The 27082-nt window shown below is 43.7% G+C and overlaps 1 protein-coding gene across 2 annotated transcripts; it reads left to right on the top strand.

Annotated features, from left to right (window-relative positions):
- Window positions 1–2182: 2182 nt before the first annotated feature.
- BCAT2 (branched chain amino acid transaminase 2) lies at window positions 2183–26931 on the top strand. 2 transcript variants are annotated; one of them, XM_088142725.1, is made up of 11 exons: window positions 2189–2302; window positions 15263–15331; window positions 15490–15690; window positions 16955–17065; window positions 18161–18280; window positions 19454–19617; window positions 20482–20624; window positions 21895–21980; window positions 23004–23144; window positions 23244–23318; window positions 26141–26931. In XM_088142725.1, the coding sequence occupies exons 1-11, from the start codon at window positions 2264–2266 to the stop codon at window positions 26177–26179; spliced, it is 1188 nt and encodes a 395-aa protein (XP_087998851.1). In that variant the 5' UTR covers window positions 2189–2263; the 3' UTR covers window positions 26180–26931. The 2 variants fall into 2 exon arrangements, with proteins under 2 accessions (XP_087998852.1, XP_087998851.1); XM_088142726.1 differs by lacking the exon at window positions 15490–15690 and having other exon boundaries at window positions 2183–2302.
- Window positions 26932–27082: the final 151 nt, after the last annotated feature.

Here is a 27082-nt window from a genome sequence, read left to right as displayed (position 1 = left end):
ACGTGAAGATGTGTGGACTTCAACTCCCAGAATTCCCTAGCCAGGAATACCTCATAGGGTTGTCAGGGAGAAAATTAGACAGGAACTCCTAAAATAAAGGTGCAATATAAATCCAGTCAGTCAGTCAATATCATTCCACCTTTTAGGATCCCAACCTTGCCAAAGTAACTTACTTTGATATCCCTAATCCTGAATACAAACACAATTATTTTTTTAAAAGTTGAAGATTAATTAAATGGATATTTCAGGGATTCTTCTCAAAGGGCTCATGACGGTAAAGGTCCTATGGATGACATGTGAGAGAGTCCAGATGAGGCAATTTTCAAAGATAGTCTCTGCCTGCTTTCTCCATTTCTCTTAAAGGCTCCCTCCCTCATGGCAATTTTTCATTTGGTTTAAGTATGCAGTGTTGTATAACAAATGAAAACAGAACTTGGAAACAGAACTTCCCTTTTTAAAATAAAAACAATAATTCAAAAGCATTTTTAGTATCTTCAAATTCCTTTAGCCTTCCTCTTGTTTTATCTCATAACAGTCATGTGAGCTTGTTAACTTTTACCACTTAACAAATGAGTCTGGCATTTTGTTATGATTTGTTCAAGGACATAACAAAGCAAGGGCAGTGGATAAAGTTTAGCATTTAAATAGGATGCTTTGTAAGTGATCAAAATCCTTTTTGTAGATGATTTCAATTTTTTGAAGTATAACCACCTTTTAAGGAAGGGTGCAGTTGTGATTATCCCCCCCCCACTTTTTTTGACAGAGGGGTGGAAAAGAGCAGAAGATTCAGTTGTTCTTGATCAAATACCAGCTTTCCAATTCATCATTTATACTTTGAACAAACCAATATTTAAGTAGAATCCAGACCAAGACTTGAGACATCACACACACCTCTGTTCAATGGCATACAATTCAGCAGATTCTCCTGGATGTATTTTTTTTTTTTTTGAAAAACCACCTAGGATCATTTTAACAAAAAATAGTATTTTGTGGTTGTATTTCGTCCAGCCAGAGGTGATAGGTTTGGCTTCCTTTTGAGATTTTCCAGCTTACATTGATTCTAGATGGGAACTGTATGTGCAATGTTTTCCCATTTCCTCTTCCACGTGTCCTAAGTTTTTGGAAATGCTATAACATGTAAAATGCTATAACAATGCACAGCCAGATGAGATACAGAGTTTCTCTATCTGCTTGTGCCTCACCTACTGGCCAGGTGCCAGCGCAGCTGCTGTTTGCTCTGCATATGTAGAGTTTGCAGAAGCAAACACATGTGCTCCTTGAAGGGTGTATATGCCAGCCATGTTATTGGCTGTGTTAAAGGGCGTGTATGGAGGACCTGGGTGTGATTGGCTGTGACTCCCCCTCCACTTGACTATGTGGAAGAGGTGGGAGCCAAGAAAGATGCGTGTGCAAGTAAACAAAACAAAGCAATTAACAGATCCGTATGTACAAACTACCTTGTACATGCCCCTCAAAGACACTTCCTAACTCCCAGCGACAGCCACTTTTTTGGTTTTTCCCTGTATCTGCGATGTCACCATCCTGGCCATTATCTGCTCCGCTAAAATTATCTGTGCCTCGTTTCAATAGGCTAGTTTTTATTTATTCTACTTACAAGCTTCCAGACAAGGGCGTGGTATTAAGCGGGCATACCAAAGCAAACTCTTAGGTACTCTCCAGGATACGGGAGGGAGCGCGGCCGTTTTAATTCATTTTTGCTTATTCATAACAGGGAACAATTGGCGCAGATCCTCAGCGGGGCGCAGAAATATCCCACGCTGTGAGCCGCTGCATTGATTACATGCTGGTGCAGTGCTTAAAGCACCAGGCTAGAAACCGGGAGGCTGTGAGTTCTCCTTAGACACAAAGCCAGCTGGGTGACCTTGGGCCAGTCCCCCTCTCTCAGCCCTAGCAAGGACGAGGCAAGGGCAAACCACTTCCAAAAATGTTGCCAAGGGCTTGTCCGGGCAGAGTCAACCTTGACCAGAAGGCATCAAAAAAAAAAAAAAAAAGGAAGAAGAAAGAGAAAGGGGGGAGGGAAGGTGAGATTCTCTGTACATGCTCAGCAGCACTCTTCTAAAACGGAAGCCAGATCCCCAAAGCTGCGCCCCAGCCACACCCCCCGCCCCCCAAGCTGGAAGCAGCCACCGGGAGCGACCAACCGAGGCGTGGCCAGAGGCGGGCCGGGGGCGGGACCCTTTGGGGCCTGGTTTCCTGCAGGCCCCGCCCTGCCCCATTAAACCACAGCCCCAACAACAACAGCATGGCAGTTACCATGGGAGTCCCGGGGTGCTTACGGCAGGTAAGTTGGGGTACAGGAAACGGCGGTGGGGACGGCCTCCACCCCGCTCCGATAAAAGGAGAGGGGGCGACACTTCCGGTTCTGTTATAAATCGCTCCGGGCGGAAACGCTGCTGATAGAAAATGCCCCCTCCCTTCCCAAATGCTCATCTGCTCTCGTTGGGTTTCTTTTTTTCCTCTGCTTCCAGTCCCCAAAGCGGCACCCAGTTATTCCTCATGTCCTCCCAGCTGTGGGGCCGTTTTCTACATCTCCTCCAGGAAGCCCATGTCCTGCCTCCCCTGGCCCAATTTTGCCCTCCCCTGGGGAGCTCCGGGCTAGGCTTGCCAGCTCGCAAAAACCCTCCCGTGGCTCCCTTCCTCTCCACTCGCCCTCGATGCCCCCTTGGCTCCTTCCCCCCAAATGAGCTAGTTCCCCTCAGCCCAGCAAGACAGAAATCTCTTTCAGATGCGCTGTTTCCCGCCATGCTGCTTCTCAAAGGCACCTTCTGGCTAGACTGAATGAGGGTGGGAACAAAATATCCTTCTTTGTCTCCCAACCCAGGAAAAGTTTTATAGTCTTGAAAAGGAGATCTAGAACTTGCACCCCTGAATATGCTTGCTTCTCTGATGGGGATGATGGGGACAGAGTATCATCTGGAATTACATGAATTAGTTTTCCCCACCAAAAATACTCCTGTCAAATGGATTTTTCATTTGTGATTTGACAGATGGTTTTTATACTAGTTTACTGTTTCTTTTAAGTCAGTGGAATTTCCCCATCCTCTCCTTAAAATAGCAGTCCTTTAAATTACATTCATTGGAGCCCTTCAGCTCAATCCTGCTTAAAATTCTTCCAGGACAAGGTTAGATTTTTTTTTTTCCAAAATGTTCTTACTCTTATCCTCTTAAGTAATTCTGAAAAACAGTCCTCCTTCTCAGTCTCTTAAGAATGGCTAAAGTGAAGATCTAAGAATGGAAAAATACTTATTTCCCTCAGTTTTTTTCCTGGCTTCACTTCTTTACGCAACATTAAGGAAGTTTTTCCTTGAAGCTGGGTAAAAGGTTCTGAATAAAGAAAAAAAAATAAACATTCTTCTTCAAGTTTTATGTTTCTTATGCTAACAATGAAGAGTCACAATGATACACACCTTCCTGTGGGTTTGATAATAGAGTTACAGTAGTCAAGTTTATGAGGAAATAACGGATTATTTATTCATTTCTTTGGATATATAACAGCTTGACCTAGGGAGGAAGTCTGATTTACAGTACAGGCAATTTTGAGGGATTTCTAAAACTGAACTTTCTTCTAGAAAGTCTTAAACTCACATTAAAGAAAAAAATAGATAAAGACATAATTTTTCTGTATGGATTTCTCAAAGAAAGCACCCTCCATCTGTAAACATATTTTTTTTACCTCCTTTCAATGCATGTGTCTAGCCCAGGTGGGCCAAATAATAGTTCTTAGGCTGAACTGAGACATGTCTATTCTCAAGGTAAACCACTTATCCATAAAGATGCAGTTTAGATAATCTTACTCTCCTGATTCAGTGAAGGTAGATTTGGCCAGTAGGGCATTCTCTGGGTCCATTGGCACTGTAAGCCCCAGAATTCCCAGCCAACAGGATTTTGCAGTCCCATCAAAACTCATGGCAAATGCCATAACACCCAATTTCAGAAAGCACGGGTTAACCCAAAGCCTTTGCTCATGCTGCTTGGAATTCTGAGAGCTTCAGTCCCAATTCTGCTGTACGGTATCAGTTGGGGAAGACTTATTTAAGGGGTATACATCAGGGGCAAAACATCTGGAGAAGTTGTTTTGATAATTTTGAAGTCAACCTGGTACTGTACTCACCAGATGTTTGTGACTACAGTTCCTATAACTCCTGCCCATTAGACATGGTGGGCTGATAAAAGTTGCAGGAGGTGCTAGGTTGACTAACAGTTCTTTTCCCAGTGCTGTTGCGTTCTTGTAAATTTCTGACCTGTTGTCTCAGGTGAGGTCCTGGCCCACCCTTCATGACTGCAATCTTTCTATGATATGCATTGTGCTTTTTTTTAACTTTAAGCTTGTGTGGTATGCTTACCTGGAATACCATGTTCCTTCAATTTCTTTTCTTTCCTCACCTTTGACTTTTTGACATTCAGCTTGGGAGAGCTGAAACTTCCTGGTGAATAAAGGTGATTATGTGAGGAGGCATGATCAGGATTCTTTCTACAGAAGGGGAGGAAAATCAATTACTTGTCAGGAATGCAAAGAAAGTTATGGCCAAAATTTTGAAGGCCAAGAATCAGGGTAGCTACTATTACTGAGGTACCTCTCTCTGCCAAGCTTAGGAAACCCTCTTTCCTTAGTATTAGATCATCAAACCCAATTCTTTGTGGTTTGCTTGCAGGAGTACACGTATGCTTTTAGCAAGAATTCTCAGTCCTGTGCAGAGGAAACCCAGGTTATTTTACATGAGGTATGGGAAGAGAAGTAATTCACAGGATTGTCTCCAAGCTAGGGTGAATGGGTGAGCCTTCTCCTTTGTCAGTGGGTTTGGCAAACTCACATAATTGAACTAAGAATGCTCCAAGTTGCAGTCGGCAGTTGTGTCTGATCATCTTTATACATTTCCCACAATGCCTCCCAATGCTAAGTTGAGCATTATGGGAAAAGGGGGGGGATGCTTGATTGAACTACTTGCGTTCCTTAATAATATGATAAATCAAAAACAAAACCCCACCAACTACTATCAGGTTCTGATTCTTAGTTATTGAATAAGCACAAAAAGATAGTTTTCTAAACTGGGCTATTAGAATCCTGGATTTGTAAGAACTGTATCTGTTCCTGCATCTTGTACAGCCCATGGGGTGTTTAGGGTATTGGTTCTAGCACCTTGAATGACCCATGCGTACCTGGCCCTGGTTGGTGGAGTTTAGGATATTAGTAACAAAGCAAAGTCGATTCCATGAGCCTATTTAGTGGCCAAATCTTACTTTACTGCTATAGAAAGCATTAGCTGCTGGCTAGGACTTCTGGGAATTATAAGACAATTGTAGGGAAAGCTGAACAGTATGATTCTGGGGTCTGGTTAAACTTTGTTAGAAAAAATTGGAAGGAAAAATAGGGAAGAGGGAATCTGGCCAGGTAGATTGATATATGTGCAAGAACAACTTGAGCTGTATTGGTTCTGAGCCACCTCCCCATCTAACCTGGATTTGTAGATTTTGCCCCCAAGAGACGGATGGCAACCTGTCTAGTTTACTAGAAGACATTAAGCACACTCTCTCAGGGCTGTTAATAATCTCCTGTTTGCTTCCTAATCTCTTTAATTAGAGGCTGACAGAATACTCCAGGGATAGAATTTCACCTGGATTGTAAAGATGGTCTGTCCCCTGCCACGTGGCTCTGGTAGCAGCCTGCACGGTTCTTCCTGGGGATATGATTTCTCTGCTTTCTCTTTCCCTTGAGGAATTCTGAATTTTCCTGGGAGCTCAGATTAATTAACTCTAAGTCCTCTGTAGTTTGAAGCAGGATAGGAATTTGGAGAGAGAGAGAGGAGAGGCCACCAGTGAAGCAGCTACTAACGCCCAAGCAAAATTGTAAACCCGAAAGGGTTGAGAGACCATTTTACAGATAGCAAATTGAGGCCGACTCTTAGTGATGGGTGTCTATGGCTGAGGTAGGATTTTAGTTCAGGCTCCTTAGGCTCAAACTGTACATGCTGGAATGTTTCAAGAACTCTGTCCCTACTTGTATACTCATGTTCTCTTCTTGACATTGATATTGTTGCCATTGTAATGGATTGTCAGAAGGGCGAGGCAGACTCTTTCTAGCTCATTGCAAATCTTTGTAGCTCATTGCAAATGCACCTGGTTTATTTCCAAACTGAGCAGTTTCTTTAGGCAAGGGGAAATGTCATTGCTTGCTGGCTGTGATCCCAGATACCAATTTGGGAGGAAAGAAACTGGTTTAGTCAGTCCTTCTGATCCTGTCCTTGGTTTTTCCAAGGGCAGGATATTCTACAGGTAAATAGGTTTGCTATTCAGGTAAAATGTGAGATTTTGAATCTTAAAATTGACCTCAACTTTCTAGTCCTTGTGCTTAGAGAGAAAGAGAAAAAATACTTCTCTTTGGAAACACTTTGGGCATGGTTGTGATAACTATTTGCTTTATCACCTGCAGGGAGTTAATTTTCCTCCAGGCTATCCAAACCTTCTGTAAACTGGAAGAGAGTAGTTGTTTGAAGCCATCAAAGCAGATGGAGCCTAGATTATACTTTTGTGCATGGAAGATTTACTGTGTCACTTGGCCTTTGCTGCCCCCTACTGTTAAAAGGGTTTTCTGCATCCTTTCAAATCTGCCACTAGCTGGCAAAATCTCCCATTCCCTTTTGAGAAGACTCATCCTCTGGGGATCCAACATGTGAGGTTGCAACATTTTTAAAAATCTGTTCAATAGCTTTAAAATTTTCCATTTCAGTGGAGAAATGCTTTCCATCCATTGTTGGATATCTAGAGTCTGTGTTGGTGCAGTGCTCTTAAAACTCTATTGTGTGCAATTACATTGACCAGCAGGAGGCACATGAGTTTCATCCTTACAGTATTAGGAATTGTCTAACGTGAATGAAATTAGTAACATGGTGCCTCCTGGTGGTCAGTGTAACTGAAAATACCACACAGGATAGACACTGTGTAAAAATAGAGACATCCCTCCCCCCCCGGGAGAGGGGGTAGAAGTCATGTACAACCTTGTACATGAGGGCATGATATACTATAACATTTCTCTGTCTCTACTCTGAATGCTTAAGGGAAGTGGATTGTACAGTATATACCAGTGTTTCGCAGCCTTGGCAACTTTAAGATGGGTGGACTTCAACTCCCAGAATTCCCTAGCCAGCCAAGGTTGAGAAACACTGGTATATACCATTCTGGTGGCCTCTGTTGCTTCCAAGGCTCCCTGTGGATACCCATTGTAGCATAATGTTTATATAGCACAAAGAAAAACATGGAAGAAAGTTCCTTCAGGCATCCTATAAGTTTAAAGTCCTAGAACTACAACCTACTTAAAAAATAAGGGGGTTTGGTTTCCATGTCCTTCTCTTCCATCTGATTTCAAACTGCAACCCTATACCCATCATGGAAAACTCAGGGGTATAATACCTGTCTTGCTTATGGAAAGTCCCATGGCATCTCTAGGTTGAACAGGCTAGGCAAGAAAACAAGGGGAAACTCTCTTAACCAACCAGTTGACCACCCTTTGGAATCTCTGACTGAGCTGATGGTTGGTTGATCCAGAGGTTAATGGATCCAGATAGCTTCCAGGGGGCTCCAGGGGAGGTGTTCTTCAGCTGCCTTATTGGTGACCTGATTGTGGCATGGAATGATTAATGGTATTGTGGCTTCTCAGCAGTTCCTGCCCCACCTCAGTGTCCTTAATGTCTGTTGGTTTGTGTGTTGATTTGAGTTTATACTGTGTTTATTTGAGTTTCTTTCAGGCAACATACATAGTGCTTCCTCCTCCCATTTTTTCTCTGCAACAGCAGTCTGGGAAGTAGGGAGGGCTGTGGCCTTTGCTCTGAGAAGTGATGGCTCCTTTGGCTGGCACTCACAGCTGCAGGCTAACCTGATCTCCCACACTGTAGGCAGAAGACTGGACTTTGCTCACCAGTGGCGGGGATCAGAGTTCAAATCCCTACTTGTTTAGGAAGCTGAGTAGATAAACCTGGTCAGTTGCTTTCAGCCTATCCATCATAATAAATCATAAATGCATTCAGTCAAAATCCAGGATACCTTTAACACATTTTTTTGGTTTAGCAGCTTAACTGATTTGTAGTTGACATCAACTTAGGTGGAGTTCACATACTACTCTCAGCAAACTGTTTGGTGTTGTCTTCACAAGCTTTGTCCACACCACCATTATGACCTATAAGCCATGGCTTGTCATTTAGAGCATCGTGTGATGTGTGAACTCAGTGAGTTGTGGCTTGTTCAAGAAACTGTTAAAGCATAGTTAAGTATAGGGTATGAATCCTATCTTTGCACCTCTTTTGGAACAACAGAGGAGGGAGTAGATCTCATTTTACTTTAAATCTTGAATATATCCTGCTCCAATAAAAGGACCTCTAGATGAACTGGGATACTTTCTCCCAGAATTTCCATCCAGCATAGCCACTTTGGGAACTCCTGTAACCCCATTAATCCTAATTGCTGTAGGAATTCACTGCAGATACTGTAAAAGTGCAACGTTTTTCATTTTCTCCGCATAAGCACCGAATCTCTCCCTGCTCCTTGCTTTCTCACTGCCTAGCAAATTGCACAATTCCCAATCAAGGGAGGGGTGGAATAGGTGGGAGGAAAAAGGCAATTAATTATCTTGTTCCCAGATTCATGCAGACTTACCTCTTTAAATCTTCCCTGTTTTCGTCACCAGCGAGAACGGCAGTTTTATTTTTCCAAAAAAGAACATTCTTGTCACAGCAGCCTTCTCACGTAGTTTGTATCCCTTCTCTTGTCAGTTGTGATTCAACAGGGCTGAAGTTCAACCCTGGTGAGATTTTAAAAAAGATCGAAAGGACGAAGGGGAGGGATCTGCTTCGGCCTGCGATTGGCAGAGACTCACCTCCGCAGAAGTGCGTTCCCACGCCTGACTTGTCAATTGCCCCCTTTGTGCATAGGCCTTGCTGATGAAAACTGGCAAAGGCTGCTGTCCTGAAAACTGTGCCACTGGTTGCCATCACAGCAAAGGCAGCAAAAATAATACAGCACTGGACAAAAGTCTCTCCTCCCCACATCAGAACTAGAATGAGATGTCACCCACCGCTCTCCCATAAGCCTCTTGTTCCTCAGCTTCTGTTATCTTTGTGGATTACACATTAACTGAAGTTGTTTGTTTAAAAGAGCTGGATGTTGGGTTTTGTTTATATCCGTGCAGAGATTTCAGCTGAATAACTCATTCTACAGGAAGATAATTGTGTTACACAGAGTGACTCCCGGTTCTAAATTGTTCTATTGACAGCCCTCTCCTCCCCAGTGCCTTGTGGGGGGGAAATCTCTTCCATTTCTGGTGGTCTTTTTAGATGGAGATACAGGAAATTGAATAATAGTGGTAGTGCTTTTTAAGAGTAAGTACTTGATTTTTGCAAGTGCTCAGTGTGCATTACACCAGAGATGGGGAACCCATAGCCTCCAGATATTGCTGAAGTCCATCCTCTGTGCCCTTTATCATCCTGGATGGAACTTCTGGGAATTACAATTCTCAGTACGGGGAGGGCCACTGGCATTACTCTGGCTGGCTGTTCACTTCTGAATTGGGACTCTCTTTTAAAGCTGAAGAACAAATCTTGGGCTAAAGAAGCATCTCTTCTGATCCTAATCTGTCCATGTCTTTGATCTTCACTTGAGGCCCTTCCCCAAATGCTCTCGCTAGGGGAAGAATGCTTTGGACTATCTATGATGGTGCTCCAGGGTGAGGAATGTCAGACACCAGTCTGAGGATAATTTGGGCACCATCTTAAAACGAAACACTTCTGGCCCAGGCCATGGTGTCTATCTTTAGTTTTTATTTTTAAAGGGTCACTGCTGTCTTTTAGATTGTGCAGTTGTCACCAAAATGTTGCTGCTTAATTGCCGTATTATGTTTTGCTAGATTTGAGCCCAGGCTGTATTGTTCTCAGAAATGACAGGATGAAGGGGGATCAGGGAATATGTTAAATCAGAGATGTGTAATCTATTAAGGTCTGAAGATATCTCAAGGATTTCATACTACAAAAATACAAAATACAAAATACTTTAATGACCAAGTATAAAATATATACAAGGAATTTGTCTTCGGTGACGAACAGCAAGATCAACGGTGCGTTTGGATAGCAACAGAAAAATAATAAACAGTAACAATAACACTGCCCAGTAAAATAACTTTTCCAAAGGGAGAAGCCACTGTCCAGTACATATCAGGTCATGTAGTGTTTAACAGAGCAATGGCACAAGGGAAAAAACTATTCCGATGTCTAGATGTTTTAACATATGGTGCTCTGTGGCGCCGTCCTGAAAGAAGAAGTTGGAACAGTTTATATCCAGGATGAGAAGAGTCTGCAGATATCCTCTCTGCCCTCCTTTTGACCCTCACAGTATATAGTTCTTCAATAGAAGGCAGGCGGGTTGCAATGATCCTTTCTGCAGACTTAACTATCTGTTGGAGTCTGAGTCTGTCCTGTTTGGTTGCGGAATCAAACCAGACAGTTATAGAGGAACAGATAGCAGACTCAATGATTCCCCTGTAAAACTGTACCAAGAGCTCCCGGGATAATTTAAACTTCCTAAGTAGCCGCAGGAAGAACATCCTTTGCTGTGCTTTTTTAATGATGGCTGTAATGTTAAGCGTCCATTTCAGGTCTTGGGAAGTAGAGAACCCAGGAACTTGAAGGACTGTACCACTGATACCGGGCTGTTGAGTATGGTAAGGGGAGGAGTATTAGAAGGATTCTTCCTAAAGTCCACAATCATCTACACCATTTTAAGTGTATTCAATTCCAAGTTATTACAACCACACCACAAGACCAGTTGTTGAACCTCCCGTCTATATGCTGACTCATTTCCATTTCGAATTAGACCAATGACAGTTGTATCATCCGCATATTTCAAGACTTTAACAGAAGAGTCTTTTGAAATGCAGTCATTGGTATGAAGGGAGAAAAGCAGCGGGGAAAGCACACATCCCTGAGGGGCACCTGTACTGATTAACCGGGTACTGGATGTAATTTTGCCTAACCTCACGTGTTGTTTCCTACCTTTAGGAAACTGATTATCCACCTACAGGTATGGTCAGGCACAGTAAGCCGATCAGTTTGTTGTAAAGAATTTCTGGTATAATAGTATGAAATGCTGAGCTGAAGTCCACAAAAAGAACTCGTGCGTAAGACTCCGGAAATTCAAGGTGTTGCAGAATATAGTGAAGGGCCATATTAACAGCATCATCCACTGACCTGTTTCCACGATAAGCAAACTGCAGTGGGTCTAACAGGGGATCCGTGACGGCTTTCAAGGGAGCCAACACTAACCTCTCAAAGGTTACTATGTCTAATCCTTAGAACAACCCTTTAAGATAGAGGAGTAGCGTCCTCCATACTGTAAATGTGCGAAGGGCCAAGCTGAGAGTCAATTCTGGAGGAGCCATCTAATGAACACATGGCAAGGCTCAGAGTCAAACCAGTTGACTTCCCAATTTGTGGCATTCGGTTGCACTAGCACATGCTGGGTGGGGAATCCTGGGAGTTGAAGTCCATGCATCTTAAAGTTGCCAAGTTTGAAAAACACTGCCCTAGCAGATCAGGGTCTTGCTGCATGTACATTGTCCTTACCTCTTCCCCCCCAGGAATGTCTGGAGATGTTTCTCCTTTAGCTTGGTAACAATTTAAGAAAGAGGTTGTAATCCAGTTCCTTTGCGAAAGAGGAAGCCCACTGAGCTCAGCACAGATTAAACCTGCTTTGGTATGGTCCGTCAGGCTGATCTAAACACAGGAGGATTCTGAGTCAGACTAGTGGCCTGTTGACACTAGGTGGGCAACAATTGGTAGCCAAGGGCTGCATTTAACATTTTAGAAAGTAGGTGGGACTGGAGCTTTGAAGGGTTTTTGTTTGTGTGCTTTTAAACCACAATTTGACTGTTTTAGGGCCAAAGCTATAGTTTTCATATACTTCCTACCTCAAAACGACAGGAAAATGTGTGGTTAGTTTCAGCAATCTTGGTCAGTGAAGGCTCTAAGAGCTACAAAAAGGAGAAATGGGACTGCATGTGATTACCCATGATTTAATTAGCTTTATTAATTAATCACAAACCATGAGAGGTTGAAACTTGAAAATAAAACACTGATCATTAGTATCCATGGTGAGGATCAATGAAAACCGAATAAAGCTGCTGGGATCTTTCTCATCACAGTGGATAAATACTACCTTATGTCTAAGTGATAGTTGAGCTTTTGTGTATGGGGTGATGTTAGTTAACTGGCAAACGGGACAGGAAAACATATAACAGATTACTTTTTCCCCACATTTCAACTACATATACCAATTCTCTGTCCATTGGCATTTTCCTTTAGGAACCATTTAAAACTGATCAGGATCTTCTCAAATTATAACTGGACACAAATGCTTGTTCGTGGGTCCGGAAACAGCATTGATGATTAGCCATTTTGTTTAATATTCTGATTTAATTTAGCTACTGGACCATCTGCTCACTGTGTCCATCCTGACTAGCTATGTTTCTTCAGAGTTTGGGGGCAAAACAGTCTTTCCCAGCCAACTGTCCGAGATAATTTGGATCGGATTGCACCTATGCAACCTCTCTCCTCTCGGGGATCCTGTCACTCCCCGTGGTTCATGAAGGAGTGAAGAGAGATGAAACTAGAGAAGAGACATTTAGAGCAGTGTTTTCCAAGCTTTTTTCTTCATCGCCCAAAACCGCTTATTAGAAAGTCCTTATTTAAATATCCCTGTTGTGATTGGATAATGGGTTCATGTGTCGTTACCCAAAGAAAAACCATTTTTACCTAATTTTGGGTAATTTAACCAGGTTTGGGAAGCACTGGTCTAGAGCGTTGCTGGCATTCTACAAGGGACTTGACAGACACAGGTTAGAGCTTCTGTTAAGGCCTATCTTGTGGTGGTAAGGGAAGCAGAGCATCATTATTTCTCTGCCCTTATTGCATCCACAGATAGTTGCCTGCGGCCCTGTTTCGGGTGACATGTGCCCTCTTGGGTAGAGGGGGCTTGGAGGACCCCCTACAGGGGCGTACAGAAGAATTTGTTTAGCATTTGTCAGACAAAGTTGCGTGAATTTGCTCTCAGCTGGACTCTGGCTTTGTTACAGGTTTGGAGGAGATCCCTGGGGAGGAGTCTTGCCTGGTTGTCTGGGAACAGTTTGAACCTGTTGGGCCTGGTGAAGAGGACAGGGTCCTTAGGACTGTGAGCTCAGCCACCTGCTCTTTAGATCCATGCCCCTCCTGGCTTGTTAAGGCGGCCTGAGTGGGTTCTAGTGGTGGTAAATTCTTTGAATGAGGGGGTTGTTCCATTACCTCTTAAGGAGGCCTTGGTTTGCCCCCTCCTCAAGTCATTGCTGGATCCTACTATACTGGACAATTTTCATCCCGTATCTAATCTCCCCTTTTTGGGGAAGGTAGTTGGGAAGGTGGCTGTGCAACAGCTTCAGAGAACCCTGGATGAAGCAGATTATCTGGATCCTTTTCAGTCAGGATTCAGACCCGGGTTTGGGACAGAAACGGCATCGATCACACTTTTGGATGATCTCTGATGTGGGTGGGATGGGGGTTGTGCATCCATCCTTGCCCTACGTGACCTCTCTGTGGCTTTCGATACCATCAACCACGGTATCCTTCTGGATCGATTCAGAGGATTGGGGGTGGGCAGGTCTGTGCTGTATTGCTGGTTCGCTTCCTTTCTCTGGGGTTGCTTCCAGTTGGTGGTGATTGCAGGAGAGAGATCCTGCACTTGGCCCCTACTGTGTGGGGTGCTGCAAGGGTTAATGTTCTCTCCGCTCCTATTTAACATCTACATGAGGCCACTGAGTGTGCTCATCTGTCGCCATGGGATGAGGAATCATCAGTGTACTGATAATACCCAATTAGACATCTCTGCTCCTGGTGAATTAAGTGATGCTGTGGATCTCTTATCCTGGTGCCTGGAGGCTGTGAGGTTCTAGATGGGGAAAAACAGGCTTCAACTGAACCCTGGCAAGGCTGAGTGGCTTTGGATTTTGGGGCCCACTGGTTCTAGGACTATAACATCTTTGGTGCTAGAGGGGGTTGCACTGCCCCAAATGACCCTGTGTGCAATCTGGGGGTTCTCCTAGACTCTTGACTCCTGCTTGAGGAGCGGGTGGCAGTTGTGGCTAGGAGGGCCTTTGCTCAATTTTGTGTTGTGTATCAGTTGTGCCCATTCCTAGATTGAGGGGCTCTACTCATGGTCACTCGTGCCCTTGTCACCTCCCGGTTGGACTACTGTAATGCGCTCTACATGGGGCTGCCCCTGAAGAATATCCAGAAGCTTCAGCTGGTGCATAATGCAGCAACATGGGCAGTTATGTGTGTTTCTAGAAGAACACATGTTACATCTCTACTCCACAAGCTGCATTGGTTACCAGTCTGTTTCCAGGTCCAACTCAAGGTCCTAGTTTTGACCTTTAAAGCCCTATGTGGCATGGTATCATAGGGTTATTTGAGCGACCGCCTCTCCCTGATTACATCTGCCCATCTTTCCAGATCCAGCAGAAAGGGCATGCTGCAGGTCCCGTTGACTAGGGAACTATACTTGGCGGGTCCTAGGCGGTGGGCCTTTCTGCTATGGCCCCCGCTTTATGGAACATTCTTCTCCCCAGGGTGAGGCTGGCTTCATCCCTTTGAACTTTCTGGAGGTCCCTCAAGACCTGGTTGTACCATCAGGCCTGGGGACCCCAGGAGACTGGTGAAATATTGAGATGACTCCAGTGTAATTAATACTTGCTCTTCACCTAATTTTTTTTTATTTTTCTTTTTAGCTTATGTCTTTTACCATCTTAAAGGTTTTTTTAAATAATAGTATTAATAATTGTTTGTATATATTTATTGTTTTTTGTACGGCACCCAGGGTCACTGGTTCGTGAGATGGGCGGCCGCATAAATATGATGAATAAATAAATAAATAATTTTAACTGGATATTTGGGAGGAGGTTTCAGTCTAAGGGTCACTTGCATGCTGCAAAGCATGTGCTCGGTTTTAGGATGGCTCCTTTCCCATCTAGGGGATAGGATCCTATAAATGGGAATAGCTCCTCGGTTATCTTAATCAACAAACACATCAAGAGAGATATTTGCACATCTGCTTTAGACATTTTTCAGACACAGCTGCGAAGCCACAGGAGTTAGAAAGGGACACCTGCAAGATTCTTTTCCTATTCCAGGGACAGATGTTCATTCAAATTCTTAGCCCTTTTCCTATTTCCTTCTAGGTTTTGAGAGGAAAAGCTGGAGATGTTCTACTTCTTGCTCCTCGGAGATTTTTAAGTACCACGTTCAAGGTGAGAACATTTCACACCATGACATCCCAATGTTGGGAATCCATTCCTTGTTGGGGAGATGTGGGTAGAATATAAACACACATGTTTGTGGTAACTTTCAATTTTTAATTTGACATTGAGGGGGAAAAGTAGACTGAATGACCTTGCATTTCTTCCAGGCCTCAGATCTCCAGATTGAACTGAACAAGCATCTAAAGCCCAAACCAGATTTTAGCAAGCTGGTCTTTGGGAAAAATTTCACTGACCATATGCTCACTGTGGAGTGGAACAGTGAAAAAGGCTGGGGAAAGCCACACATCAAACCTTTCCAGAACCTCTCTCTGCACCCAGCCTCTTCAGCCCTGCATTACTCAGTGGAGGTAATGGTTTCCCATCTAAAGAGTCACAGATACATACCCTCCCTCCTCCATCTGCTTTGCTGGAGAGGGTCCTTATGTAAGGACTTGATGAATGATAGACAACAGGGAGATGATGGAGAGTGGATGGAGCCCAGGTGAGTGACAGATGAGGAGGGTCACAGGGTTAAAGAAAGAGCTGAGAGTATGGCAGATTAGAGGTAGTCCTCATACAGTGCTAAGCCATGGGTTATTAATTAAACCACAGCTGATTTTGTTCATACATGCACTAAGCCATGGACTGTGGTTTACAAACCACAAAAGCTGGATTCACACAATTCAGTAAGCTTAGCATGGTGTGTTCAACCAGTCTCAGAGAGAAATACTGAAAGTAGAAGTTTGGTGGTTAGGACGTTTTTGAAAAGGGGACAGAATTAAGGTGGGTTAGGTTAGTCTTCCCTAATCTGGGTGCAGGAGGACCACAACTCTTTGCATTTCTGTCCATCTGGAAACTACCAGATTGAGAAAAGGCTAGGTTACATTGTTGGATCAAGTTGTTATTCTTTATAAGTTAACTCAGAATAAAGATTCAAGTCCCAGAAATTTTTGTTGATTGATGGAAATACCTGAGTTCTACTCTCATTAGAATTTAGGAAGAAGGTATGTATCTTCACATGTTAATTTTGAATTATCCAAGTGTTTAACAGGGAGAGTCTCACTGCACTCCATAAATCAGTAGGAGTAAAATCTTGGAGATGAGCTTGACTCCTGATGACTTCATGGACATATCCATTTAGTTTTCTGAGCCTGCTGCCTGTTCTCAGCATCCACAAAAGTTGAAAACTGACAGCTAGGCTAAAGTGAAGTTGCCTAGTTTGTGATTCAGTGTTATGGGAAAACAAAATAATTTTAGGATGATCTAGGAATGTTAAACCAAGCATTTAACATTGGGGGGTGGGGGGAACCTGAGAGCCACAGTGGGCAAATGATGAAGCAAATGAGGCTGGGAATTGGTTTTTCTTTTCCTGTAAGATCAAAGTGGCAAAAAAGCACATTCTCAGTTTGCATGGTCAGAGAGAGGTCTGCGATTGGCCAAAATAGGTTGGAGAGGAAATGTAAATTGTCCGTCCCTGCCTTAGGACATAAGCACAGTACTGTGTTGTATGAAGTAAGCAACTGTGTTTCATTAACATGCTAAACCTTAAGCCCAGCTCATGTATCAGTAGGTTATATCTGCCACATAATTCATTTTACTTTCTTATATCCCCTTCCTCCTCTTCTTATCTAGCTTTTTGAAGGAATGAAAGCTTTCCGGGGTTCAGATGAGCGCATCCGGCTTTTTCGTCCCATGATGAACATGGATCGCATGTTACGATCCTCTCACCGAGCTTGCTTGCCTGTGAGTCTGTGGAGCACTCTCTTGTTCTCTCTCTTGCCCTAAATCCAAGATCAGCTATCTCTTAAACTATGATCCCTCTTCCGAGGCCATCTGTGGAACAGTGAAACTGAAAGACCGGAACCTGAGTTCAGTGGTAGGGGGTAGCCAGGCATAGAAAAAGACTTGAGTCCCCTCCCAAGATATTCCAAGAAAGACTGGGAAAAGCCTCTCCCTGCAACCCTGGAGGACCAACTGGAATAGGTCCCAATTTAGTATGCTCCAGTTGTGTTGGCCTCCAGCTGCCATAATTTCCAACCAGGCAGTTGGTAAGTGAATGGGGAGAGGCGGGCCATGTGTGAGACATAGTCTTAATCAAGGTGACTCTTATGTCAGCCTCCCAGGTAGACCAGACAGGAAACATGACCAGATGAGCTAATTCTACTTTATTGTAAGGCTACATTAACAGAATCTTGGAAGTCTGAAAGTACAAATCTCCCGCCCTCCCTATTTATTGCCTGATAAGTTAGGGTGAATCTTTTTTAGTTGCTTTCTGTGTCCGTTATGCAGCTGCGGGCTCCTCTCCCTTTTATCTGATCGCTCCCTAAGCAGCATCTCTTACCCTCATCTTTCAACGTCACTCCCACATACCATTACGCTCCATGGTTTGCTTAGTAGGAGGCAGCTTCCAATGCTTTAACATCCCTTGATATTTTCTGTGAACAGGGATATGTACCAGGTGATGAGAGGAGTCACTTGGATTCAGAGCTGGCAGGTTGAGGTAGATGGTGAAATAGTTTCTTGGTAGCTTCTTATGGGAGGGAGGGAAAAACAGTGTTCTGCTATCAACTAGGATGGTCACATGCTTCCTTCAGAATCAGATGCTTCTGAATGCGAGCTGCAGGGCGGTAGGAGCAGAAGACATTTATGGCTACATGTCTTGCTTCTGGGTTTCCCAGAAGTATCTCTCTGGTTCCATTGGGGAAGGGATCCCAGAGATTAGATAGGGCTTTGCTCTGATCTAGCCAGATTCTTTTGAGGTTCCCAACAGGGCCCTTCATTCTCTGTACAGTGACAAATGGCAGGAACATCATGTTCTTGCTTATCTCCTTCTTGCAGGCCTTTGATCAGTCTGAATTACTTGAATGCATCCGGCAGCTGATCCGGGTGGACCAAGATTGGGTCCCGCACTCCAATACGGCCAGTCTCTACATCCGCCCCATCTTCATTGGCACCGAGGTGGGTACTGGTGTTCCCGACTGGAACACCGATCTCTTGGGATTTCCATAAATAACAATGATTTAAACAGGTTGCCATTTCTAAATATTGCCTTTTCCTTGTTTCTGTTCCTTCTAATTTCCAAAATCTGATCCTTTTGCTTAGCAAAGCCACATTTCATTAAAACAAGGTGATAGACTCAGAAATAATGTCATCAGGCTTGTGTTTCTGTTTCCCATTTCTCACTCTCCTTCTGTGGGACTTGGCTTGTTTAGCTCACTAATTTGATTACTAAATGAGCCATTTTATGGGTTTTAACCATGTACTCAGATGGGCTGGGTGCACACATTGTAAGCAATAAAAACTAGCCATAGTTAAAACTAACCAAGATTAGCATATATGAATACAGGCCCTATGTTTTTACTTGACCTAGTTAAGTGTGTTGTGGAAATGCAGCCGTAGTGTAAAAAAAAAAAAAGTTGAATCTCCTTTCAGTCAAGCTCAGTTTCTGGAGATGCTGAAGTCAAGTTCATCCAGTTTTCTTGGCAATAGCATGGAAATAGTTTGCCACTGCAGTCTTCCACAATTTTTTTCAACTTCTCAGTCTGGCCTATAGGTAGCCCTGGTGGTCTGTCACTCAAGCACTCAGCAGGCCTGCTGTGATGGAATGGAACTATGAAGGCCAAGCGCAGGGAGATAAACATTTTCTTAGCTCACCAGAACCGCGTGAGAGGAACAAGAGGATGAGATTGACACATCCCTGAGGAATTCACACTGTTGTGGCTGGAGGACTTTGGGAACTGGGGTTTTAGTCTGGGAAGATTCTTGTCAGGCCTAGCCCAAGGAACTCCAAAAGACCAAGTAAATTCTGTCCAGCTATGTTTATTAGCTACAACCTCTAGCAAGAATCTTCCCAGACTAAAACCCCAGTTCCCAAAGTCCTCCAGCCACAACAGTGTGAATTCCTCAGGGAGGTGTCAATCTCATCCTCTTGTTTCCCCCCACACGGTTCTGGTGAGCTAAGAAAATGTTTATCTCCCTGCGCTTGGCCTTCATAGTTCCATTCCATCACACCTGCTTAGCTTCTCTACCAAGACAAAATTGGCCGGATGCTGCCCCTTACAGGCCTGCTGTTTCTGATCTTCTTTGCCTGTTAGCCTCTCATCTAGCATTCTCACTTTCTCCCCTCTGCAGCCTTCCTTGGGGGTCGCCGTTTCCAATCATGCACTGCTGTTTGTGATCTTGGGCCCTGTGGGCCCTTATTTTACCACTGGCAGCTTCAGTCCTGTTTCCCTCCTGGCTGATCCTCGGTTTGTCCGTGCTTGGAAGGGTGGCGTTGGCTATTGCAAAGTAGGCGGGTAAGTCTAGGGCTTCTGTTTTAACCTAAGTGGCTGAATGAAGCTGCTTTGGGCTGGGCGGTTTAACTCAGACTTCCCTAAACCGGACATTTTCCAGATGGGTGAACTTCAGCTCCTAGAATTCTTGGCAATGCCTAGGGAATTCTGGGATTTGTAGTACACAGTTCTGGAAGGCATGTTGGTAGAGCAAGGCTACTTTAGCCCAACCTATTTTGTAGGGATGGGACATTTTCCTGCAGTCAGGAGTTGGACTTTTTCTCTTTTTAAATTTTGTTTAAGCCTCTGAGGACTGTGGGAAGTTGTGATATGATGACACTGGAGAGGATGGGGTCACAACTGAGTACGCATCTTATTCAAAACACAGTTGTTTCCCTAACCCTAGCAGAAGCATAGTATATACTTTAGCTTATTTTATTTTTTTTCAACGGGGGAAAATGTTCATCCCTGAAAATTGCCAATTTGTCAACAGATTTCAGTCTTATAGGGCCCTGGATGCTGTTAAAAAAAAGAGGATTGCCGCAGGCAGACTATAGGTGTTCCACCCCAGCTTTAACACTTAAAAAAGCATTTGGAAAAGAGGTTTTCCAAATATGCAGGAACAGAGTAATGAGGCCTTGACTGGAGGAAAGGATCTGGGGAGAAGAAGAGTTTGGGGGAGTACTCAGTGCTCAACAGGGCAGTTAGCGAAACCTTATTGGCTGCCTCTTTTCAACAAGGCAGAGGCCCTTGTTTTAATTGGAGATGTGCTTTATTATACATCCGTTGCCCCTTCCCTCTTTCCCTTCTAGTCTTTCAGGCTGGCCTTGCATCCATTTTGCCTTTTTATCTGATCAGAGTCTTGCCCTGCTCTTGTGTCACCCTTAGCAACTATGGCCCCACCATATATGTGCAAACAGAGGCTGCCAAACTGGGTTGTCAGCAGGTTTTGTGGCTCTATGGAGACGACCACCAAATCACTGAAGTTGGGACCATGAACATTTTCATGTTTTGGAAGGACCACCAGGGAGGTAAGGAATTTTATCTCTGAGGGATAGTGGGTCCAGGTGGGTTCTTCTGTGCTTTTGGGCTTTGATGGGACCATGGTGCTGTTGCAGGGCTGAATCAATCAGAACATTGATTAAATATCAGTGCCTTGATCCTAAGATAAATTACTGTTAGGAAATTCCTTCACTTACCCAACAAACCTTGTCTTAGCTTCCTGTCCAAAATTGTTCAGTCTCTTCTTCTCATCTCCTGGATATATTTATTTGGGGGTAGTGCACAGGCACAGGCGTCCGTTCCTAACTACGATGATGCCAGTGTGATGAAATGGTTGTCACCAAAACATACACCACCAAAGGTCTGTCCTTTCATATTTGCATTGTGCTGTTGCATGCAAGGGGCGAAGTTTGTGTTATGATGTGTATTTTTCACTTGCCACTCTCCTGCAGGCATCCACCATTGCAGGAAGGAGGAGAGGGAGAGGAGGCAATGTCGGTGAATTTTTAAAAAATACCTTGGAATCCAAGCTATGCATTCTCTGGATTTGTGGGTTTCAAAAATCATTAAATTAAAATCCAGTGCAAGTACATATTGAAAATGACAAGTGGCAAGCAATGTTATTTTTTTGTGTCATAGAGAAAGGGATGTCACTTCTTAACATGACATTAATGGCACCAGGAGGCTTCAGGAAGAATATGAGTTTTTTCTTTGGTCCTGTTTGTTTCTCAGATGAAAATGTATGCAGATTAAAACTGATTAATCAAGAAAAACAGGCCCATTAGTCAAATGGGATTCCTTAGCCCTAGATGCATGCTTGCTTGCTTGCTTTATTTATTCATGCCTATGCTGAAATTTTAAATAATTTAAAAAAAAATTATGTAAGTATTGCCGTATTACATGTTCCAAAAAATTAAACTTCTTGAAAGTTTGACAGAATGTATATTAAATATTATCTCATTGTCATTTATGAAAATAATACACATATATTTTTGGTTGCTTTTCTCTCACTGAATGTGGCTAGTGGTTGGATCCAGGCTTAGTTAAGTGTAGAACTGACACGTTGAAATCAATGGAATTTATCCACGGCAACTTTGTGCCATTTAGTTTGATAAATAAACTCCAAATAGGACTAAGTTTACATACAATTCAGCTTTCTAAAGAGTCTGTCAGACATGATTTAATTATAATTACATTCTCTTCCCTCAGATTGTTCTGTCTTTTTGGATTTCAGAAATGTTTCTGCACTGTGACATACAACCAGCCTTGAATATGTATAACTGTAATGTCCATTTTCAGATATGGAGCTGGTCACCCCTCCGCTTAATGGAATTATCTTGCCTGGTGTGATCCGGCAAAGCCTTCTTGATTTGGCCCGCAAATGGGTGAGCGTTCAGTACGCAGAAGCATGGGGTAGCTCTGCCACTGATCCCACTGTGGGTGGGGAGTTTGCAACCCCCTTATTGTAACTGGTGCTTTTTTCTTTTGTAACATTTCTCTTTTTGTATTCATTCTTGCACTCAAGAATGAACTGAGAGTTGGGATGGGAGAGAACAACTTGGTGGCTAAAAATGAGGGTGTTGATGTCATATCCCAGGTTAAGAAGATGATCACACTCCACATTTTGGTGGGGTGACTTAGGACCATAGTAATGGGCAATGTTGTAAAGGGAGTAGGGCTGGGATTGTCCATTTCCACTTCCTCCGTCATAAGTGCGAGCTGGTTGCCAAGCGCCCAGATCGCAATCATATGACCGCGGGGCACTGCGAAGGTCATAACTTCGGGTGCCAGTCATAAGTCACTTTTTAGTGCTGCCATAACTTTGAATGGTCACTAAATGAATGGTCGTTAAGCAAGGACTACCTGTAGTGGCTGCACCTGTGCAATTGAAGTGCTGCCCACTTTTAGCATGCAAAAAAGGCTGGGACTTTGATCGCAGAGTCACCGCTGCCTTCTTCCCCCTCCCCCCACTGATGCTTCTAGTGGGATGGGTTTTTTCCCCTTACCTTTTTGTATTGTTGAATAACAATAACAATACTAATAATTTATTAAACTGATTGTGGGCCTTACAGGGTAATTTTCAAATGTTTTCAACACGGTAGGAAGCTTTACTATGGATTTTCAACCTTCTTGCCACCGAAATTGGCAGTGTAAGATGAGGAGACTCCAGGAGCCACTGGTCCCTAGTCTTCCTTGACTGGCAGTGAATCCCCGAGATTTTAGACAGTCTTTCTGTCTCTTTGGAGACAGAATGGCTGGACTCTGAGGTCTTTCACATGCCGTGCCTATGCAGTGCAACCAAGAAGTGGTCTTGAAATAGATGGACTGGACTCCAAATCCAGTCCTGTTGCATTTTAAAAAATAGCAGAGAGCAGGATTTAAACACCTTTGTCTCTCTTTCCACCCAGGGGGAATTCAAGGTTTCAGAGAGAATAATCACAATGTCTGACCTGATTAAAGGCTTGGAAGAGAAAAGGGTGAAGGAGGTCTTTGGTTCGGGCACAGCCTGCGTTGTGTGTCCTGTGGACAGAATTCTCTATCAGGGCAAGGTGAGAGTCCTGGAACGCTCCCAGTGTGGCCTTTCTGGTCTCCCTACACCTATTTTGTCCTTCTGGATGCATACTGGGTTTCTGTCTCTCTTGGAACAGAATTATCATATCCCCACAATGGAGAACGGACCTGAGATGGCAAAACGATTTCTGAAGGAGCTGACAGATATTCAGGTAAAACTCTCCGGAGCAGGCAGAAAACTTAACAAATCTGGCAGGTTGTTTTTGCTTGGTTTTTCACGTTTCCAGTTTCATTCTGTCCTCTTTCTGCATCAGTTTGCATTTGAAAAAGTACAGATTTCAGCATTTGGTCGCATTTCAGCCTTGGCAAGGTGAAAGTTGCCTGTTTTTTCCTCATATCGCCAGTCAAAAACAAACAATTAAATGCTGACTCTAGAGATGGTGGATGGGCTATTCCAGTGACATCACACTATCTCTGGCTATGCTCTATGTGGCCACTTAGCAGGGCAGAAAAAGGAAGTGTAGAGCAAATGGTACCACCTTGCTGACCTTGTTTGGGCTCAGAAAATAAGCAGGATCAGGACTGGTGAGTAGGGAAGTGAACATTCCAGTCCTGGATGCTTCTTTGTTGGAGTGTCCCATCTGTTCTGTTACCTGACATCTGGCTGGGACAATCCTGAGGATAGCTGATGTACTTTACACAATTGAAGTCATCTTCTGTTTTCTCTTTGCAAGCAGTGTGGTGTAGTGACTAAAGTATTAGAGTGGGGAGGCCCAGGTTCTAGTTCATTCTCAGCCACCGAAGCTTACTGGGAGACTTTGGGCCAGTCAACCCCATCTCATCACAGGGTGGTGCTGGGGAAAATAGATCTTATACTACACTTAGATATAAACACATACCAAATCAAAATACAGTGGTACCTTGGGTCACAAACTTAATTCGTTCCGCGACTCTGGTCGCAACCCGAATTGGTCGCGACCCGAATCAAATTTTCCCATAAGGTTCAATGTAAATACGGTTAATCTGTTCTGACCCCTACGAATTTGGCCGCCAACCGATTTTGATCGCAACCTGAATCAAATTTTCCCATAAGGTTCAATGTAAATACGGTTAATCCGTTCTGAACCATATGTATTTTTTTTTAAACCACAAAAATATGAAACAAAATACAGTACAGTGCAGTACGAAGAGAGAGAATGCTAACCTTGCTCGAGGCGACTTCTGGCGTGGAGGACAGGAAGGTGGGTGGGGAGGCGGTTATTGCTTGGAGGGAGAGTCCCCCTCCCTACAGGAAGCCACGACCACGTGTCACGGCTGGGAAAATGGCCGCGGATCCTGTTCGTCACCTGATACGGAGTTCGCGAACGGAAGCAAAATTTTGCGAACGGTGCTGTTCGTGACCCGAATTGTTCGTGAACAGAAGCGTTCGTGACCTGAGGTACCACTGTACTAAAGTGGGGGCTCCAGACTAAGTTAGGTTACCCATCCCAATATACAGATTCATAAACAGCAAACTGTGTTAGTTCTCATTAAAATTACTACTCAGTTAATTTGATCCACAATCCTAGATCAGTTTTAATTTTCAGGCCACAGCTTAGAGATAAAAGCAGGGTTCTGCCTATCCCATCTTTCCCTGTTCCGCCCACAAGAGGGCAGAATAGCTTTGTGATGGACTTTTTGCATGCCTGTCTTTTTGTCAGCGTTGACTCCTGGCGACTGCCTGGACTAGTCCCTGCGGTTTTCTTGGCAAGGTTTCAGAAGTGGCTTGCCATCGCCTCCTTCCTAGGGCTGAGAGAGAGGGACTGGCCCAAGGTCACCCAGTTGGCCTCATGCCTAAAGCGGGACTATAACTCACAGTCTCCCGGTTTCTAGCCTGATGCCTTGACCACTACACCAAACTGATAACATGCATTAAATAAGCACAATTGCAAATCTAAATTTATTTCTCCTGGAAAAGTGGGAAATAAAGGGACTGTTGCCTCTGCCTCCCTGAGATGAGGGTACCACCTCTGTCTCAAACTGACTAGGAAGAAAGAGGGGGTATCTTTCCAGCACTAGAGGAAATCAGTCTTCTGCATTTTTGCCAGCTCGTTTTCTGCTCCTTGAAGCCATTCAGGGGGTCTATGTGCATAAAAAGACTTGGAGATGCCCAAGGTGGTCTTTGCATTACATGAGTGCATAGTGCTTGCAGCTGATTCTCTCATGGTTATCTATCTGTTGGTCTATCTGTCTGTCTGTTCACCCACCTCATCCCGCCACATCATAACTCTCGGGGTGGCTGAGCTGGCTTTTGGAAACCGTTGTGGGGGAAAAGATCACACCGTAGGAGAAGACCAATCTGGCAGTTGTCTATATTCCTAAGAGGGCTACAGTGAGAAAAGTTACATTCTAGGCTTTCGGGGACCTAATTTAGTGCCCAGATGTTATGGAGAATAAGGCCCGATTTTATAAATCATGAGGGATTTGTTGTAGAGTAGGAACTTTTTGGGTTTATTTTAAAAACCAGAGTGACCATTGCTCCTGCTTACCTAAACTGGTGATTGTAACGCTAAGCTGAATGTTTTCAAACGACGTCTTTTGACTTACGTGTACAAAACATGATTCCCTCTAAAACTGGGATTTCTAGTGACGAGAAGGGCATTCTTTGAAAAGTTTTGGGCTTACTGTATATGGGATAGTAGTTCTTAATTTTCTTTTTCCCAAATTTTTAGGAATTTGTTCCAAAACATGCTGGGGGTAAGATAGCACCCAGCCTCCCAAGAGCTCAGCTTCATGAGTAGCTGAAACACATGTTGAAAATTAAGGAATAAAAAGGTGGGGGAAAGAACAATTATGCCAACAATGGTAATCCAGGTTCTTGAAAAAAAAAAAATTCTGGCCCACACTGAGAAAATGACAATATTGCCCTTTCCCCATGTCACTGCTTGTAATTTGTGAGGTGGGGGAGGCAATTCTGATTAGCTCTCCTGCTTCTGCTCAGTATTTTGGGAGTCTGTGACAACACAGTCTGACTGTATTTTTTGGTTCTTCACAGTATGGACGCATCGCCAGTGACTGGGCCCAGGCGATCTGACGAAGACTGTGGGATTCCACTTTTCCTGCTCCTGTTCAGCTTCTCTCTTTGCCACAGTTATATTTATAATATGGTTCTATAGCTTTTCCAATTTTGCCTTCCATTTTGTCAGAATTTGGACTGACTGACTGCCTGATTTGGGAGAACTAACATGTCCCTGATATAAACCCAGGCTCTTTATGGCTGTGAAACACTCCGCGTCAGGAAGGCCCCGGACTCAGAAGAATTCCAGATAAACCTGTCTGTGAGGGAAATGAAGCTTTGAACATTGTGGCTTCCTCTGCTTCTCTCTCTCAGCTCCAAAACTCAGCTGCTTTTTGCTTTTAAGTGCAATATTGAGAGAGAGTGGGAGAAAGAGAGGGGATCTGAATGTGGGGTGTCTGCAAAGCTCTTATACTCCATGTGCATGTTTGCCTTTTTTTTAAAAAAAATAGTTGCTTGGATTCATGTAGAGAAGCACATGTAAAAAAACATGTACTCAAAATCATAATGCTCTTATAAAAGTTTTCATTTTGGTATCTTCACAGTTGGGGCTAAATTTTTAAATTTGGGTTCCTGTATCTTAAACTGCAAATTTCCAGAAGTGTGAAATTGTTGTTTAATATTTATGACTCTTCACTTTCTATGTTAAATCCACTGGATAGGTAAAAGAAACCTTAGATGTTCAGAACTAATGTTGGACTATGTTTTGAGAGCCACAGGTGGCTTTTTAAGATAGAAAACTATTTAAAATTAAACTGTATCTCGGAGAAGGCTCTTGCTACCCATTTCTGACTTCCTCGCTCAGCGTAGCAAGCCATGCCTATACGCAGTGCCGTTTCAGATAGTTCTAAGTCATGTGATGGCCTCCCAGAATTCTCTGAGCCAATCATTTGAACGTAGCGTCTCTGGACTAGAGGGTCC

The sequence above is a fragment of the Python bivittatus genome, unplaced genomic scaffold, assembly GCF_059951505.1.
Source record: "Python bivittatus isolate LINGU-HERP-01145 unplaced genomic scaffold, Pbiv_v1 ctg000440_np1212, whole genome shotgun sequence".
NCBI lineage: Eukaryota > Metazoa > Chordata > Lepidosauria > Squamata > Pythonidae > Python > Python bivittatus.
This window is presented reverse-complemented; position numbering and strand designations above follow the sequence as displayed.

Coding starts and splice junctions, on each gene's coding strand:
- BCAT2 (XM_088142725.1), top strand. CDS start 2,264: ATGGCAGTTACCATGGGAGTCCCGGGGTGCTTACGGCAG. Junction 15,691..16,954: donor CCCTGCATTACTCAGTGGAG/GTAATGGTTTCC, acceptor CTTCTTATCTAG/CTTTTTGAAGGAATGAAAGC. Junction 18,281..19,453: donor CCATCTTCATTGGCACCGAG/GTGGGTACTGGT, acceptor TCCCCTCTGCAG/CCTTCCTTGGGGGTCGCCGT.